Source organism: Thrips palmi, unplaced genomic scaffold (genome assembly GCF_012932325.1).
Source record: "Thrips palmi isolate BJ-2018 unplaced genomic scaffold, TpBJ-2018v1 HiC_scaffold_18, whole genome shotgun sequence".
NCBI classification, from domain to species: Eukaryota; Metazoa; Arthropoda; class Insecta; order Thysanoptera; family Thripidae; genus Thrips; species Thrips palmi.
The window spans coordinates 5,191,371-5,210,759 of NW_023144627.1; the positions used below are offsets into that span (position 1 = coordinate 5,191,371).

Here is a 19,389-nt window from a genome sequence, read left to right on the forward strand (position 1 = left end):
ATCTTTTATTTTAGACCTAATGTTTTTCCTTGAATTATTGATTGACTATTTTTGTGTTTTGTGATCACTGATCATGTTAACCTAATGTTTCATTAGAACTTCAATGTTACTTCTTCTTGAACAATTGAGTGAAAACTTATTTATGCAGCTCCTTTTTTCTTTGACTTTTTGTACGCAAAAGAAGTGAAAAATTAATGTTCCTCACCTTTGTTTAAAATTTGTATTAATTAAATCTTAATATATACTAACAAATTGTTCACTTGCTTGCCCTTATTATCACAGTTAAGAGAGAATTATGGCTGAGTGTCGATTTCTTTATAAACTGTGATAAGGGCGAGCAAGTGAACGACTGGTTAGTATATATTAAGATTTAATTAATACAAATTTTAAACAAAGGTGAGGAACATTAATTTTTCACTTCTTTTGCGTACAAAAAGTCAAAGAAAAAAGGAGCTGCATAAATAAGTTTTCACTCAATTGTTCAAGAAGAAGTAACATTGAAGTTCTAATGAAACATTAGGTTAACATGATCAGTGATCACAAAACACAAAAATAGTCCATCAATAATTCAAGAAAAAACATTAGGTCTAAAATAAAAGATGTCGAGAAAGCTTTAGTCGGACCACCCCAACCCGAGCTCTTGGGAACACCAAAAAGTAGTCAATCATGTGCCTGGGATCAACTTTAGGCCACAATATTTAATCATGGGAAGCATCTTCATTGAAATTTAGGTCATACGGATCAAAAATCACTTCCCAAACCTTGTTTGATATGTTCCAAGTTCAAAATCTCCCGCCATATCAGTAGTTCGCATTATGTCCGTGCCGCAGCGCTGTATGTTGTCCCCTGAATGTAGGCAATTTCAAGGAGCCGAGGAACCAAGAATAGACAACATTGCGTGCGTGAATGGATTCAGTGCCCAATGTGGCAGTCATTATCTGTAGCCTTCGAGTTGTATGAAAAGAGGAGGGAGGGAAATAAATATCGCAGACAAGTTCAATATAAATGAATTGTTTTATTTCAAGCAATGACCTATAGGATCAGCTGCCCTCAGACAAAATAAGACATAATAAAGAGGATCAATGTCTGAGCGCAACCATTCTACAGAGCATTTAATTGAAAACCGCTTTCAATCATGCTAAAAGCACATGACAACTAACACACATGACACATAATTTTAATACCATCATGAAAATTTATTTTATGCCATACTTTAACACTATATTTACTTAGGTCATTTACAGATTTAAAATATTTTTCACAGCATTTTTTGTTTATTTTAATTTACAATATACAATTAAGATTAATTATGTACAAAAATACAGGTAATGTGTACAGTATTAACAAGAGGGGCACCAGCATGGCAACTCAACATTGAACTAAAACAAAGGATGTGACCAGATATCATCTATATTACAATACCAACTAAGTAATGCACTGAAACAAAAAAGTTTTCTGAGACATTGCAAAAATCATTTTTATTCCTTTCAATACATGTGTGCAGTCCTGCAACTCTATATTGTGTCAAATCCAAGAGGAAAAACAATCCAAATGACCAACCTAAAACTAGTAATGATGACTAAATGGCCATTAGACAAGCATTCATACTCATACTATTTCAATGAAGAGTACAGAAAACAAGAAGGCAATGTATACAACAATTCTAACACTGAAATTGGAACAATTTATGGAACAGTCGTTAAAATACTGTACTTGGGTAAGGACTACAACTTAATGATGAACACATATGTGGAAAACTCCAAATACAATAACAAATGACTGAAATATCTGAAACGATTAAGTAAATCTGAATGCAAATACACTTCAAAATAGGCTGGGTTTCAAAAGTTACTGACACTAGACTGCAATTCTATCTTCCTCCAAACAAAATTAAAAGTAAAAGCCAAAGAGCATGTGCATGAGCTACAAGTTGAATTTTGAGCTTCAAAACATGGTTAAAATGGGAGAGTCTAAAAAGTATTCTAGGTCAAGATATATGACGCCCTGTACAGTTCAAGTTTACACATTCCTTGAGGTATAGGAAAGTGGGAAAAATTAAGTTTATACACTAGCTGAACTATTGGCAAGGACGGTCAAAATAAAAAAATAATAATAAAACAACTACATAACGAATGAATCAATATCATTACACACCACTACGTATATTGTGGAACCTACGTTTTTGAAGCAATGTGCAAATCTGTAATACCACTGCAGTCGCAAAACCTCAAAAAGAAAAAACAAAGATAAGTTGAAAAGTTGCAGTCAATAAATTTGTACCTTTATTCAGATAATAGCACCATTATTTTTTTAATTAAAAAAGGAAATAAAGAATTAACTATTAGATGGAACAGCAATGCGGAGAGATCAAGAAAAGACAACTTGGCAAGGTTGGTCATTGTTCACTCATTCAAGTTCCTCTGACCTTGCCTCACTTTAAGTTGAACTAAATTATTAACGCATACAAACTTACAATTATAATATAAGAACTTGACCTCCTGAGAGTAAAGTCATCAATGGAGGCTACCTGTACATCCCATTCACATCCACAATAGACTAACATCTATAGAAGGAAAACACATAATGAGCATGATTTTATAATGGCGCTAGAAGGCAAAAAGACTTAATTGTATCCATTCTACTTGATTTAAATTTTTGTAGCTATATGAGTCAGCTTTTAAAATGAGACCAAAGTTGATACAAAGCTCTAATCTACACACAAAGCTAGTCAGGCCATCAGACCAGAGCAGATTCTAACAGATGATATTTTGAACATTAGTAATATGACAAATACAATTTACATTGATATGTGGTATTGAAATTAACTAATCTGTAAAGATTTCCAATGAATTTCCAATTCTAAACATAGCATAACAAAATTTGTGAAGAATGGTAATAAAATCACATACCTGAGTACAAAGGAAATTTGTCCAAGATGTTTAATACTGGTACATTCATTGGGCTAATGTTTAAATCAAGCCTCACGATTTAAAACAAAAGAGGTTATTTTATCATGTTGGGAACACATTAGAAGTTATAAGTATTAATTACTTGGCTAAACGGTGACACATTTATGACTATGACAATGCCTCTGAACTCACTCCATCATGAAGTTCCAGGAAATGAAGCATAGGCAAACATGCCCTATCAAGTAACACTCATAAATTCCTTTACAATAATGTAACAAAATCAATTATTAGCACAACCTTAAATTTCCCACATAATTCTCAATAACAATAGAAACTTGATTTAAAATGACCTACATTTGGCAGCGAAATGAAAAATTCTGTACAGCACCTAAGCTAGAATGTAACTTACTTACAAAGAGTACATCATTGACTACATCACAATTACATCTAACACTGAGGGAAATGCTCACATTGGACTTCAGCAATTCAGTGCTCAAGAATTTATGGCTATAAGTACTTTCCAGGAAACTTCTCAAACAATTATAAATAGAGTAACATTTGAAGTTAAAAAAAAAATTACAATATTCAGTACAATTTTACTTACATTTTCAAATACAATTTGATAGATTTCTAGCAACAATAAAAGGGCAATTTCCAAAAAATGAAATATTACTTTTTCTTATTAGTGACTGTTTTAGGAGGCTGCTTATTTTGTGAAGGCTTTGTCTTCTTAGTTAAGTCATCAAACTTGGTAACTGGCTTGTGAGTGCGAGTAGAGACGCGACGCTGTATTGTGTCTTCCTTTGAAGGTGCACTACGGACAACATCTCTTCGGGTAGGCTTTGTTACAGAGGACCTCAAAACTTGACCATATTTAGAATTACCTTCGTCTTCTTCGTTAGATGTAAGAGAGCTCACACGTTTTCTTTTCTCTCCCACTTGTTTTTGACTAGGACTACTTGCACTGTCATCTTTCCGCTTAACACCAGCTTTTCTAGTTTGAGATATTGATGAACGTTGAGAGCTACCTCGCCCAGATGACTTGACACTCTTTGAGAGAGTTTCACTTGGCGTAGATGAGCTATTGGTGTCTCCCTCTTGGCTTAGGTCTATGTCAACGCCAGATGTAAGGGCTTGGCTCCAAAATGGCTCCTCTTCATTGTCTGATGCCTGGTTAGGAAAGAGCGTTTCTTTTTCCCAGCTAGCTTCATCTCCAGAAGACCCAGACTTCAACGAAAAGAAACCTGACACTGTACTTGAGCCAGCTAAAGATGTCAAGGTTTGGTTGGTTTTAGACATAGTTTCTTGATCGTCTAACATGTGTGCCACTGGATTATCAAGCATGGGTGAATCCAGGTAGGAGCATTCTTGCTTTATTACTGTATGTTTGAAGGAGTCCCCGATACTCATTTCAGATCTTGAATTTCCTCCATTGAATTGACCTAGGCTACCGATTGAAGACAAAGCTTTGGTTCCTCCTTTACTTTCGTCTGGCTCTTGTTTTGGCAAAGTCTTCATGGTAAGTCCTCTCTTCCTTTTTTCATGTGGTTCAGGACTAGCACAAACTGCATCTTGACTATTAGTTGGAGACAGTTGTGCAATTTCTCCCAAAAATGATGGAGACAAAGTTGTTTCAAAGAGGATGTCCGTTTCAGGGAAGATGTCACTTGTGCTGGTTTTATCCATACTCAGATCATCACTTCCTGAAAGAGACCTAGAGTGCTCTGAAAATGAACCAGAATGAGATCCAATTGCCTTCCGTTTGAGAGCAATTCTTGAGGGAACAGTTTCTTCTTCTTTGCTTTCTGAGACTAGATTAGATTCCTTCTTTAATGAATGGTCTATGTCTGTGGCATCTGCAACTTTAAAAAGAAAATCAGCATCATCAAAATTCAACCAAATATTGCTTGGAATATTGAAAAACCCACAAGCTTTAACATTTACCTGTACAAGTAGTAATGGATGATATGACAGGATTATTTTTGTTGTCTTTAAGAGGGACTGAGTCAACAGTGCCGTCATTTTCTAAACCAGGTGTAGCATTTGCATCAGGAATGTTATCAACAACGTTCCTAAAAAAGTTCAACTCTTCAGTGCTCTCTGATGGGTCTGCCGGTAGGAGGGTGATGGCACTCCTGGCATCCACATCCCCTTGTAAGTTACCTAAAACCGACAAAAATTAATTAATTAAAAAAGTAGCAGTGTAAGGTAATTACAAACACAGTAACAGAAATGAAACTTACCCTCAATAAAGTCTTTGGCACTTTCAATGTCCTCTCCACAGAGGGCAGCGACTGCAACCTCCACTGGAATTTTCTCCTGGTCTTCAAATTCATCTTTGACCAGTGGAGGATTTACTTCTTCATTTGCATTGGCCTCCTCTTCATCCTCCCCTAGCGACACTCTCATGATTGTGTCGCTCAAATGTTGAGACACAATTTCTGGAGAAACAGTTGGATTTCCAGTGTTGTCCTTCTTCTTTGGGGATCGTTTTGTGGGGGTGGTCTCAGAATCTACCTTTTTTGGAGATGGTTGCTGAAGTTTTGAGTCCGGCTCAACATTGCTGCTCTGGCTGCTGCTCTCTTTCTCTTGAGGACGAGGAAAACTTCGTTTCCTATTGCGCTGGCGCTTGGGTCGGGGAGTCACATTAACCGACACATCTTCTTGGGGACCCTTTGAAGTACTTGAGATGGGACTAGTATTCTGAACTGTTTGAGCAGGAGGTGCAGTTTGCAATTTTGAAAAAGTGTCAGGAATTAGTAATGTCTGACGTTCATGCGTGACAGCTTGGGCCTTTGCTGAAGGAGGCTTAGGCACTTGAAGCGGGGCAGTGGTTAATGATGGAACACAAGCCTGGGTCGGAGTTTGAATCTTCAAGGCAGATGACTTGAGTGCAGAGTAAGACACCTGCACTGCCGGAGTGGACTTGGTCGGGCTGCTCGTGGATGTCAACAGCAATGGAGGGGCTGACACTGGACTCACTGCGGGCAACTTCGATTTGGTACCAACTTTGTCAGAATCCAGACTTCCTTGAGACGGTGGATACACTCGGACTTCAGGAGAACTTAGAGGCTTTGTATCCAAACGCAGCAGATGAGCAGGCAGTTCAGAGAGCAAGCCTTTAGAGTTTGCACTTGTATCATCGATAAGCTGAAATGACTTCTGAGTGGATGGTTCAATTGGTTTGGCTGCAGACATAGGTGCTAGTGGTGGCGCCTCCGCGATGGGTGCTTGTGGCACTGCCTGTGGCAAAGCCTGTGGCAAAGCCTGAGGCAAAGCCTGTGGCAAAGCCTGTGGCAAAGCCTGTGGCACAGCCTGTGGCAAAGCCTGTGGCACAGCCTGTGGCACAGCCTGTGGCAAAGCCTGTGGCAAAGCCTGTGGCAAAGCCTGTGGCAAAGCCTGTGGCAAAGCTTGTGGCAAAGCCTGGGTTGCAGTCAACTTGGCGAGAAGGTTCAATTTAGGAAGCTGGGATTGAGGCCTTCGAGTTCCTTCTGGCAGTTCAATTAGTCTTTGATAGTTGGCATCGCCACTTTTGGCAGCGATTACTTTCACACTTCCTGGGGTGGTGGATCCCGCATCAAGAGTTGGGCCGCCATCCGTTACTTTAGTAGGGGATGGTTGAGGGACATTAGCTCTGATAAACAGCGTTTCACTTTCACTCTGGTTTTCAGACTGTCCCAGCACTACTGCATCACTGATGGACGTTAAAGATTCTAAACCACTATGAGTCAGTACCATTGATTTCATGTTTGATGTTAGTTGCTGAGACTTACTCGATGCAAGCTTCTGAGGAATTTTCAAAGGTGTAGTCTGCTTGGCAATTGTTTTAGAAACTGCATAAATTTTAGGAGATTTCTTTCCTTTTAAAGAAGAATTTTTGAAGGAAGACTGGGGACAAGATTTTGATGACTTGGGTGTTTGCAGTAACTGCTTCTCGGGAGAAGTTGCAGGCAGTACTCTCAGAGGTACAAGCGTAGGTGAAGACAATTCTGACACTGATGACGTAGAAAGTTTTTCAGGAGAAGACAAAGGAGATCCCTTCTCCACAGATAACGAAGACAGGGGCATCGGCATTTGCTTTTCTGGAGTTAATTGCAATTTATCACTGGATGATTCAAAAGATAGTCTTCTTATTGGCGACGCAATGGGTAATTGCAACTTTTCAGGTGTTAAACTGCCAGGTAATTTCTCAGGGGACAAAGAAGACAGTTTATCTGAATTACAATCTGGGGGTGGTGTCTCTGGAAGAGAAGTTGGCAGAACCTCTTCTGTAGGCTGTGGCATGGGTAACTCCTCAGATGAAGCAGATAGCTTTTCTTGTGGAACTGCAGCAACACCAGATTGCTTTAATGGGGACAGAGTGGGTGCAGTACCTTCTCCAGATGGCTTCACAGCAAGTTCACTTGACTCAGCATTCTGAACAGCACTTCCGACAGATTCAGCAGTAACATCAGGTTTGACGTCTTCTTGTTTCACCTGGTTATTTTCAACTTTTGGTTGATCCTCTTGTTTTACAGGTGAAGATGCAACTTTTACCTGGTCAGTTACAGCTGGCAAGGAAGGTGTAGTAAGGTTGCTTGGTCTTCTGAGCGCTGTCTGATACAGTGGTGGTAGAGGAGCAGGTGGAGAGTCAAGAAGATGGCGCAAGTGCTTAGGCTCTGTGGTCTTGTACTGTGGCGGACTTGAAAGCAACGTTGGGCGGCTCTTAGTTCTCGGAATGATGACAGCAACTTTATCAGAACCTTCTGCTTTCTGCGGAGACACATTGATTCGAGTTGGCTGCTTTGGTGGCGACTTACTGGCCTCTCGCTGAGTAAGAAGAACTGCAACTTGAGTTGTTGGCTGAATACCAGGCAGTGGTTGTGTTGGAGATTCAAGTTGGGCTATTTGTGGTATTTCTTGGGCTGCAGGTGGCAGAGGAGTCACATCAGCCTGGGAAACAAGCTGCTGAGGCTGCTGATGTTGCTGGGTATAACGCCTCAGATGTAATTTCTGTTGCTTTTCCTCTTGCTCTTGAAGTTGCTTGCTTCGCTGCTGCATTTGCATTTGCTGTTGCAGAGCCAGCAGTGTCGTTGGCCTGTTTGGAGCACTAGTTGGGGACGTATTGGTCAGTGGCGGAATGCTGCTAGCTGATGACGGAGTGACTGCTCTTGGCGAAGCTTGAGTGGACGCAGGAGCAGGTGCTGGGGCCTCTAAGATTGGTGCAGATGCTGTTGTCTGATTGGGGGTGGGAAACAACTGACTGGGACTGACTGAGCTTGAAATCAGACTGCTCACATTGACAGGGATCTCACTCGACACAGGTGCAGAGTTCAGAGTCAGAACAGAAGTATCAGTCACTACAGATGAATCCACATTAGCCACACTGAACATTGGCGCTGGGGAGGCCACAACAGCCGCAGTAGTTTGAGAGGTCATGGCAGCACCCATATGACTCGTTGAAACAACAGGGGCATTACCACTAAAAAGTTGTTGGATGGATGACAGTAACAATGGTTGACTAGAATCACAACTGATCACAGAAATAATGTCATGAGATGAGTCCCTCGTCATCTTGCCATCTTGTTTAGAGACCTGCCTAACAACAACAGGCCCAGCTTGAGAGTTGACCAGATTGACATGGACCATTCCTGTTGCAGAAGAGATCATAACAGGTAACTGTGAAGCAGAAGATGAAGGAACCATGTAGAGTGGGACTATACTCTGCTTTGTAGGAGAGCTAACTTTGGCTTCATCAGTATCCATTGGTTTCTGCGGTGTATACTGTCCAGCTAAAGACACCGTTACCGCTTGCGATGAAGGTGGCATCAACAACTGTGGAGCCGGCTGCAGCTGCTGGCTTTGAATAAGCTGAGGCTGGGCAATCTGGACAAGCTGTGGAGTGCAATCCCCGGTGACTATTCTTCTTATTTGCCCAGTGGGAGTGGTCGATAGTTGGACTGGTTGGATTCCAAATCTCTGCTGAGAAGGTTGCGTTGACTTAGAGCTGTGCACAAGCTGCGGAAGAGACTGTACCAATTGTGGTGCCGAGGACATAATTTGTGACATCTGAGCAGTATCAACCAACTGAGCCTGAGAAGTGGTTTGCAGAATCTGTGAGGTTGGTATCACAATTTGTGATATAGGTGAAACTTGCGAGACAGTCTGGACAATTGTAGAAGTCGGAGGTGCCTGAGATGAAATTTGAAGTATCTGGGCGTTTTGTTGCATTTGGGATCCAGGCTGAAGAATCTGCTCTTGAGTCAGTGAATGAACAATCTGGGAGTTGAGCTGAGCTTGAGGCAGTGGTTCCAGAATCTGCTGCATTGTTTGAGGTATGGGAGACGCCAATTGGGTTTGAGACATCGCTTGAAGTCCTTCAGATGCTGACTCCATCTGCAAAGTGGGCTGCAGTAGGTCCGCCTGCGTTTCTTGCTGTAAAATATGAGAAGTTATTTGGTCTTCTAGACCTTGCCCTGCTGAAGCTGCTACATCTTGAGGACCAAGCTGGATTTGTTGTACAGCCTGTGATGTCAATTGCTCTTGCATCAATGACTTGACGATTTGAGTTGTTTGCTGCATCTGTGGAGGAGGAGCCAGCTGAACTGGGGAAACTGAAAGCTGAGCAGATGACTGCGGTACTTGTAAAACTTCTTCTGCAACTTGCTGTGTTTTTTCTAATGAAAGAAGTGGCTCCTGTTTTCCAGTATCAGAGGGCTGTTGTTGAGATGCCAGCTGAACAAGGTGAGTACCAGGAAGCACATCTGTTGTAGGGTGTAAAGATGGAGAAACATTTTCTGGTTGCGGAGAGGTCAGGATCAAAAGGCTTCCGTTAGACTGTTGATGTGATTGGCTCATTAAATCACTATTGCACTGAGAAGGCTCGACAACAGAAGAAGCAGCCTTATGTGGCAACTGCAGTTCAACAGATGTGGCAGGTAGCATGACTACTGGTGTAGTTGGAACCTGTTGAGTCATCATCGTTGTAGAAGTCGTTGTCGAAGTTGAGGAAGGCACAGCTTCTGTCATGGGATTGAAGAGTGAAGTTTCTGGTTGAAGTGGCATTACCTGCCCTTGATGCAAATCAGAAGATTGCGGGGACTGACTCAGTTTCACAGGCTGGGATGATTTCGGTGATAATTCTTCAGCTTTGACATTTACTATTTGAACAGTTTGGCTGAGTTGAGAAACAGCTGCAGGCATGTCAGAACTCTGCAATTTCGCTCTATCCACAGGTGAGACTTCACTTTCAGACACCTTTGAGAGGGTTCTCAGTTGGACAGTAGATGTGGGCTGAGCAATACTTAATCTTGTAGTCGTGCTCAATATACCAGTAAAAGTGGTGGGCAAGTGCGTTGTCGGTGTTTTCAGAGCCCTTGCCAGGAGAGGCGTCTGCGTTACATGCTTGGATTGTAAAGCTCGCTCTAATTGAGAAACTTGATTCGATGCTGGAGCCAACTGCAAAATTTGATCCGTTACTTGCAGAGGAGGTGCAGTATCCACAGCAGAATTTTCAGAGGGCTTGACTGTCTCAACAGACTGGATGACTCTGCTGGACACAGTGAAAATTTGGTTCTCCTTTGAAGTTTGAACCACCACTCCCTGCGGAGATGCCAACAATGTTTCACCAGGCTTGGTGGTTGACAACATGACAAGCGGAGCAAGTTGTTGGACTTTTGGCAGAGGTTGCGTCTTCACCATTGAGCGAACTTTGGGCAAGGGTGTCGTCTTGAGAAGTGACGGAGGAGTCTGAGGTGGCGACACTTTGGTAAGCACCTGAACTTTCCCTGCAGTCGTAGTCACAATTTTGGGTGGTGAAGTAGCCTTCGTTGTGGTCGGAATGGACAGTGCAACTGGAAGCAAAGTGGACACTGCCACAGGGGCTGGAGTCTTGGGCTGTGGCTGCGGCTGGGGCATGGACGTGGGGGTGAGCTGGGGCACCTTGGTCACCACTTGTACTTTGGGAGGCGTCTGCACCTTCACCAGGGCGGGCGCTTGCCCTTTCACAGGACTGCCGGTCTTCGGCCCGGCCTCCGCAGCCAGATCGGCGGACTCCGTGGTGGTGGTGGTGGTGGCCTTGGTGACGCCGGCGAAGGACGTGACCGCGGTCGAGGCCGGCGCGGGCGTCGCGTCCCCGGAGGTGGCGGCGGTGCTGGCGAGCGACCGGTCGTCGCAGGTGGACAGCGGGCTGGTGGGGGTGGCCTCCATCACGTCCATGACGCCGTCGGCGAAGTGCGACGCGATGCTCGAGTCCTCGCTGCCCATGGTGTGCGTGTCGTCCGTGCCGGGGCTCAGCTCCGAGACGCTGCCCTTCTTGTTCTTGTGCTTGCGCTTGCTGGTGGGGCTGGACGCGGCGCCGGGCTGCACCTGGTTGCGCCGCCGCGGCGCCGGCTTGTTGTTCATCTCGGGGGAGCACCGCAGCTGCTCGTCGTACGCCTTGAGGATGTTCATGATCCTCGCCGTCGTCAGGTCGTCCTCGCCCGGCTTCTGCCCGATGTGCTTGGCCGTGGCCAGGGTGCTGATGATGTTGGGCTTGAAGTGGCGCGGGTCGGCCGTCGTCTGCGTGTGCGTCGTCACCGTCAGGGTCGGCGGGTTGGGGGCGGGCGACGTCACCACCGTCAGCGGCGTGGTCACCACGGTCGACCCCGTCGCGGCCACCACCGTCAGGGTCTTACCCACCTTGGGCTTCTTCTTGGGGGCGCTCAGCGCGCTCAGCGTCACGGTCGGCAAGGTGGAGTTGGCGGACACGGTGGCCACCGAGACGGCGATGGGGATGCCGCCCTTGTGCACGTTGATGGGCAGCGCCACGGACACGGGGACGCCGCCGGACACGGGCACCGCCATGGACACGGGCACGGCGCGGACCGTGTGCACCACCGTCTGCGTGGTGGCCTGCGCGGTCTGCGCGCGCGGCGGCTGCGGCCCGGGCCCCGCCGGCCCGGCCTGCACGCTGGCGTCCGTGTGCACGGGCCGCACCGCCGTCAGGGCCGGCACGGTGGGCACGCTGGTGGTGGAGGTCACGGTGCTGGTGGTGACCACCGCGACGGCGGCCAAGGGGGCGCCTGCGTCGGCGCCGGGCTGGGCGTCGTGGCTGGCGAGGGCGCGGCGGCGGGCGTGGCGGCCGCGGCAGGCGGCACGGCCGAAGTCGGAGTGGGCGGCTGCTGGGGCGGCTGAGGCTGCTGCGGCGGCTTGGGGTCGTTGTCGCCGTCCAGCGACTGGCGTTCCTTGAGCTGCCGCGTGGTGTGCACGTGGTGCAGCACCGACTCGAACTCCAGCAGCTGCTCCTTGAGGGTGTCGTTGGCGGAGGGCGGCGTGTGCGTCGTCACGTTGGCGGACGCGTACAGCGGCCGGGACACGTTGGTGGGGGCGTTGGCTGCCTCCGCCCTGGCCGCCGCGGTGGCAGCGGCAGCGGCAGCCGCCGCGCCTGGGGGCGTCGTGGGGGTGGCGTTGTTGGCCATGGCGTTGGCGGCCATCGCGCTGGCGGCCGCCGCGTCGCTCTGCTGCTTCAGGTACTTGCCGAGGATGGGGTTGCTCACCCTGGTGCGGGCGCCGACGCCGCGCTTGGCCACAGCCACGGCGGAGACGCCGGGGGGCGTGTTGACGGCAGGCAGGCCGACGTGTTGCCCGGTCTGCACCAGTGCCGGCACCACGGCCAGCTTGACGGCCTGCGCGCCGTGCGCACCACCCTGCGCCACGGCCTGCACGATCTGCACGGCGGAGCCGCGGACCGCCTTGTCCAGCGGCGGCGCGCTAAACGTTCTCTGCACTAGTGTGGGCACCGGGCCACACGCACCGGGCGGCCTGTGCTGCGCTTGCTGCGCTGTCAGCCCAGCAACCAGCACAGCCGCAGCAGGAGCCTTGGTGCTGCTCACCGTGACAACGCTGCGGCCCAAAGCCAGCCCCGGCAGCCCCGTCGACGTACTGGTGCTGCTGGTAGTGCTGCTGGTAGACTGGCTGGGCGTGAGCGTAGGCGTGGCCGTAGTACTGGCCACCAGGAGCAGGCCAGGTGGAGTAGGATTCATAAGGCCGCCACTGCTGGTGGTTACTATAACCTGCGCCGTTGTAGGAGTTGTAGCTGCTGCCGTTGTGAGTGTACCAGCCGACAGGGTCGCTGGCGGAGGCGCCCCAGCCACCGCGAAAGTCTGGAGCTGCGGAGGCTGCTGCTGGAGGCCCTGGAGGCCCGCCGGCTGATCTTGAAGCTGCGTCGGCGGCTCCGGCTGCGGCTGCAGCGAGGTAGGCGATAGAGGAGTCGGGCGCGCCTGCACCGCCTGAAGCGGAGGCAGAGGCGTGCTCTGAAGAGGGGAGGCCTGCGTAGACTGCGTTGGCGTCCCAAACCCCGGCGGATGAGCAAGGGCCCCAAACCCCGCCGGCTGGGTGTGGGACCCAAACCCCGCTGCCGCCTGAGCGGCCGATGCCGCTGGCGTGGGGTTCAGTTTGGCGTGCTTGTCGCCGCCCTGGGACGGCGCGAGGAGGGCTTGCTTCAGGGCGCTGCCGCCGCTGCCGCCGGCCGGGCCCGCGTCCATGCGGTTCGAGCCGAAGGCGGTGGAGAACTGCGGCAGCGCGGTGGTGGCTGCGGGGCCGGGCTGCCAGGTCCGCGACTGGGACTGCGTCGGCCGCGGGGCCTGGGTGAGGCCGGGCGGGCCGGGCGGCCCGGGGCGCACCGGGAGGCGCGAGTTGGTGAGCGGCGCCAAGCCGGGCGCCGACAGTGGCAGGGTCACCCTGCCGGGGCCCTGGTTGTAGTACGCGGCGGGCTGGCCGGGCTGGCCCAACTGCGCGCCGCTGCCGCTGCTGCCGCCGGCCTGGGACTGCATCGCCTGCGTCTGCGGCGGCTTGCCGTTGACCTGGTCCGTGGAGGCCGCGGCGCGCTCCGCGTCCTCCGGCCTGGTGATGGTGCTGTTGGGCGTCCTGGGCGGCGCGGCCCCAGGCACGTGGACAACCTGCACCGTGGTATGCTGCTGCGCAGGCCGCAGGTGGTCGTAGGACGTGAGGGGGTAGTACTGGTGGTACTCCGGGCCCAGCTTGCCCAGCTTGCCCAGCATGTGGAGCGGTTGGTCGTGGCCGCCCATGCCCTTCTTGGGGTGCCGGAAGTTCCGCAGGGACTGCAGCGACCCTTCGTCCCTGGGGCTCTTCTTGGCGAGGTAATCTTGGAAATGTGGGTAGTTGCCACCAGGAGGTGAACCGACACAGCCCAAATCCTTAGGACTAGTAACTTGAAACTGGGTGAAAGATGATTTCCTAGACCTTTTGGCGTCACTCTTCGGTGTTTTACCCTTGGGTTTTCTTTGGCTTTTCTTCTTAAGAAGCAGTTCATTAATGTTATGTTTACTTCTACACTCTTCAGGCGATAGATGATGATAAGGCTTTTGCGTCCTTGGTGCTTTGCTCTTCTTTATTCTTGGATCTGTCGGCTCTGATGGTTTTGATTTTTTCTTTATTGTATATGATGCATCGGAACCTGCTTCCAGAGATCTGTGGTTCTGACCACCATTTTCATCACAGTCTTCATCCGCTGTACTACTGTCAATTTCATAGCCTTTCTCTATGCCATCATGATTATCATCTTCAGCTCGCATGTGCTTAAACTGACTGTAGTCTAGTTCCAGGTACTTAAGTTCCTTCATTGAGGGTCGCTCCCCTCTTGTCATTTCTTGAATGTGTTCTTCACACCTCTTCTTGAGATCTGACCATGGCAGTTGCCAATTTAACGACCGATTACGAGGAGTTTTTAGAACAACATTTAAATCATCTTGTAGAGACTGATCAATCGGAGCAGTATCAATACCATCCTCCACTTTACTTGGTGTGGAAGCAGTATCAGCATCCTCTACTTTAATTTCCATGGGAACATACTGTTCAACCGACTGACCCGTATCTAGAAGTTCTTTCTTTAGCATTTTACTAGATACTGCTAACTTTTCCAGTCTTCCAAGACATTCAGCAGAGGGGTTAAGTGAGAAAGCAGTAAGAACAGATTCTCTGCATGATTCCAGATTATCCGACAGAAGATCAGCTAATTGTAAGAAGCCAGCAGACAAGTGTTCCTCGGCGGCACGCAACTGAGCTTCATTTCCTAGATTCCGCAGATCATTGATTTGATTAACCTCTGATGTGAAACGCTTGATGAAAAACTCAATGCATTTTGAGCGATGTTTTCCACGGCACTGTAAAAAAAAATAATTACAAAATAAAAATATTTACTGAAAAAAACAACATAATAATTACAATAAACCATAAGTTAGTACATGTCGACTCACTCTTTGTTCTAGGGCTTCAGTTAAAGCAAATAAATGATCAACTGACATCGACAGGGCTGCTAATTTGCCGATCATGACTTCAAACTCTGGATCTAGGCAAAACATCTCCACCCACTCGGCCATTAAGTAGTTCAGAGTGCCGCGCACATCTTCAAGAGGCTCCCTTATTGCTCTTGTTGCTAACAGCTGAAATTAAATACAAGTTTCAGATAAAACTCTGGCACAACACTTCAAAAAATCAAAACAGAAAAATATACTTCACCTGCACCACAATTTCAAGAGCCCTACGGCTTTTCTTCCACAACTTGTTTCTGTCTGGATAATGGTGCTGCTTCAGCCTTTTGATAAACTGTGCACCTTGCTGCATGGGCAACTCTTTCATCTGGAACAGATATATCATGAATAAGTTGTTGAGCTGAAATCCATTGGAGTACAATTTTCAATAAAGCCGAATAAACTTACCTGAGTAATGATATTATTTTGTTTGCCCTGCCTCACCAGCAAGATTAAATGCAAGTCTAATATATAATGAAGGTCCTCATCACTGAAGAAGGACAAGAGATTTCTGTCCCGCTTGTAGAACAACCAAACAACAGCTGCTAACTTTTGTGCCAGTTCAAAGCAGTTTTTATCTTCACAGAGAATGTTCAACCTTGTTCTTAAAATGTGACGGTCTGCCTTCAGTAAATTAAGAGCTGCAAAAACACAAAAGACAGTTTTCATAAAATGTTTCTGTACCACTTTAAGTCTTTCAAAAATAAGGTATAATTACCTGCAGTGTCGTCAAAAGGTTTGTCTTGAAGAATGTCTTTAAGCACCTGATCGCCCCATGGATCATCCAACAGGAGGGAAATTAAATGGCACCGTGAGGCAAGATGTTCGTCCTTGGATTTTAAATTCTGGGCAAATGCCACAATCTGCCTTTTCAGGTGGCCTTTTAATGCTGCAGCTACAGTTTTCCATTCTGCTCGAAGTAACATCTGTACAGAATTCCTGAAAGAAAAAGAGTGGGAATCAGTCAGTTATTTAAGTAGTTATATTAGACAGATAGTAAAAGAAAAGAAACTTTACCCCATCAGTGACTTGGCATAGTCTTCCTGCTCCCGTGAGGTCACCTGGCTCACCCGACCCCAATTGTGTTTGAGGAACGTCCATGCTTGTGTTAATTTTTGTATCTTATCTGTATATTTTACATTGGCGTCAAAAAGCGTCTGTTCCAGATGCTGCAACAAAATAATAACAAATAATTAGAAACTGAAACTCGAGGATAGGACAAATGGCATTTATTGCTGTAGGTGAATACAGAATTTAAGTAACTGGACCCAAATGAAGAACATGAAGATGTTCCATAGTAGTATAAATAGCATTTACAGAAAATTAATTCTGCTCCCAGAAGTATGAGGCTGAGATACTTAAAGGGAAGTGAGAGTTGAAAATGAAGTAATAGAGAACAGCAGGTCAACACATTCATATGTAGCATTTGAAGAATGAGAACCTGGTTTACAGTGCACAATTGAAATAGACTGAACACCTCTGGAATAAAAACTTTTCGCTTTGGATTGGCAAGGGGGATAAAATAAACATTGCCATTGGTTTACATTGAGTAGGGTTAACTGGAAAAAAGAAGTTTTAAGCCTTAAACTGCAAAAATACTTTTTGTAAAATGAAGCTTTGCAAAGATTTGGCTTTTACGCAATTTACAGCCAAGTGTAAGCCCCCTCAATTCAAGAAAACTGATCTGTGACACACAGTGGGATGAAAATGTTGTAATGACAATGGTAGGAGCTGCAATGCTGTTATAAACTAATTGCTAAAACAAACAACTGCAATAAAAACTGATTTAAAGATAATTATGTTATGCTCATGATAAACCACCAACAGTCAAGGCTACCAAAAAGCAACACCACACAAAAAAGACAACACAAACTAAATCTACCGAGTCAAACTCACAAAAGCCTTGCAAAAAAACAGCACATTCACTGCAATAAAACCATGCAAGTTACAAGTTACAGGTAGCACAAAAAAAGATTTGTCAGGATATCCAACAAACATGTAAATTTTTCACAAAAATTCAAGACAACAACCTCCAGATGTAAGACAATGAACTTACTTCATGCCAGTATAGTACCCTGAATGAATGCATGTCACTGATCTTGTTGCATTCATTTCAGCGAGGAAATTTGGCAAGGAAAGTATAGGTTAGGTCAGGTGAACATAAGGCAAATATCTCATCACACTTTGGCACATGAGGGAATTAAGACAGACGTTGAAGATAAGAGTAAAGGCAGTACGAAGAAAGGGAAAAATTGGTTCAAATGTACACAAAGATGCATAATATTGCACAGGTGTCATAAGAACGCTAAAGGGTTGACTACTAAACCAAGCACAGAAATGCAGGAAGGGAAATGTGAGAGAGAGAAAGGAAACACAACTTGAATTATCAACAGGGAGTCATGTAATTTTTGCAAGACTGCCTGTACACCCACACCCACTTAACTTCAAGCCTGTGACACCAACGATATGAAACAAGTAAATTAGTGGGAACTCCTTGCAACATAAACATTTGCGGGAACGTTACCTTGGCATTAGGCAGGAAATTCATCGCCATGACTTGGATTTAGAGGGTCCACAGCACTACCACTGGAAGAATAATGGAAAATGAGTTTCTCAAAGCTGCATTGCAGAAGGAGAATGAAAGAAAGAAGAAGTAAAGCTAGTTCACAAGAGAGATGGACTAGCAAAGTCCTCTGCCTCTGCTTTATTCTGAAATTTATCAGTCTGGCTGGAGGTATTCTAAATCGAAGCAGCTTTGGTGTTAGTAGGATTGGAAAAAATGTAACCGACACTTCTCTGTGAGGACACTTGATCAAGAAAGGTACTTGCACACCACTAAAGAACAAATAAGTGTACTATGAGGATTAACACATGAGGATATCTGATGAAAAGACAAATACTGTAGCTACCACTTCTGCACCCAAATGTGATGCAGCATTTGTAAAACCAAACATTTTAAGCCGTTACGACCTACAATTCTAATGCACTCTTAAAACTACAAGAAAAGGGTTATGAGAGCGTGTAGAAATTAACAATATACAGAGAGATTGGCTTGTTGAACAGTTATTTGGGCTGCTGTAATTCGGGTTGTACACACAGTTGACTGCGCACTATGAATTGCTTAATATTTCATGTAAAATTAGACCCGCTGAACATCCCAAAACCCTCGCAGGTTATGTTTGCCTCATACAAATGATATTCTTTCACCAAAATAAGGGATGATAAATGAAAGCAGCATTGCACTGTATGTAGCCTCAACATGCTTCGTGATTCAGCATGTTAATCTACCAACACAAAGTTTCAATACAGACGAGCAAATCGAGAAAAGTAAACAAACACTACCTAGTTTCAAACGTATGTGAAGCAAGACTTCAAACTGAAAAGGGCAGAACGAAATCGAAGAAGCAAAAAACTAGCGGACGAAATTAATAAAATAAATCAGCTGTGGATATAATTTAAAAAACTCTAAAGGTGCCAGATAACGTTGAGGAAAATTAAAAACAAACATTGGCGTCAACATAGCTAATAGCCTCAACATATTGTATGTACTTGCATTCCGAATTTTCACAAGAGATCGACATACCATTGTTTGTTCATCGCCCGTTAGATCCTCAATGATGTCGTACAGAAAGTCATAAATGTGAAAGACCATACTTAGCCCAGCTAGGCCTCAGAGGCTGAAGGGGCTGCTGGTCGAAGTGAGGTTTGGAGGCTGTCTGCTGCAGATCCCTCCAATATATCACCTCGCCAGCGAGTCACGGGTGCGAGTCACACTTTAAAATACTCGGTGCAACCCGGCACATTCATTCCTGAACACAAATTCTGTATTCAAACTTAATATCGAGTAAAACTACCAAAACATGGCGGTGTCGATCAGAACAGTCACAGTCACACCAATCCCGCGCAGACTCGACTTGAATCCATTCTAAATGAAGAACTTAATAAATTACTGAAATAGTACTTTGTTTACCCTTACAGAAAATTGTTTCTGAAGACTATTTATTGAGTAACAACGTTGTGGATCTTCCGACGCCATCTTTCCTAACTATGAGATGACGAACTAATCTGATGCAACTGCTGCCAACATCGTGGTGCCAACTTTCCCTACCCGTACTGGTTGTGTTTGTAGCTATTTTCGACACGGGAGCCGTTTTACAAGGCGTCCCGCGGTCCAACTTTCCTTTTACGGCGGA

At 46.1% G+C, this 19,389-nt stretch overlaps 1 protein-coding gene across 1 annotated transcript; it reads right to left on the minus strand.

Annotated features, from left to right (window-relative positions):
* Positions 1–995: 995 nt before the first annotated feature.
* Positions 996–19,271, minus strand: LOC117644642 (mucin-17-like). The gene is made up of 13 exons (XM_034384253.1): positions 19,173–19,271; positions 18,780–19,005; positions 16,214–16,365; positions 15,915–16,135; positions 15,605–15,837; positions 15,405–15,524; positions 15,143–15,328; positions 13,723–15,049; positions 12,571–13,458; positions 12,026–12,261; positions 5,153–11,768; positions 4,854–5,072; positions 996–4,771 (listed from the first exon to the last, which is right to left on the minus strand). Exons 2-13 carry the CDS (start codon positions 18,846–18,848, stop codon positions 3,579–3,581), a joined length of 11,460 nt encoding a protein of 3,819 aa, XP_034240144.1. The 5' UTR covers positions 18,849–19,005; positions 19,173–19,271; the 3' UTR covers positions 996–3,578.
* Between the last annotated feature and the right edge of the window lie 118 nt (positions 19,272–19,389).

Coding starts and splice junctions, on each gene's coding strand:
- LOC117644642 (XM_034384253.1), bottom strand. CDS start 18,848: ATGGTCTTTCACATTTATGACTTTCTGTACGACATCATTGAGGATCTA. Junction 15,838..15,914: donor ACCTTTTGACGACACTGCAG/GTAATTATACCT, acceptor GTGTTTTTGCAG/CTCTTAATTTACTGAAGGCA. Junction 4,772..4,853: donor ATCCATTACTACTTGTACAG/GTAAATGTTAAA, acceptor TTCTTTTTAAAG/TTGCAGATGCCACAGACATA.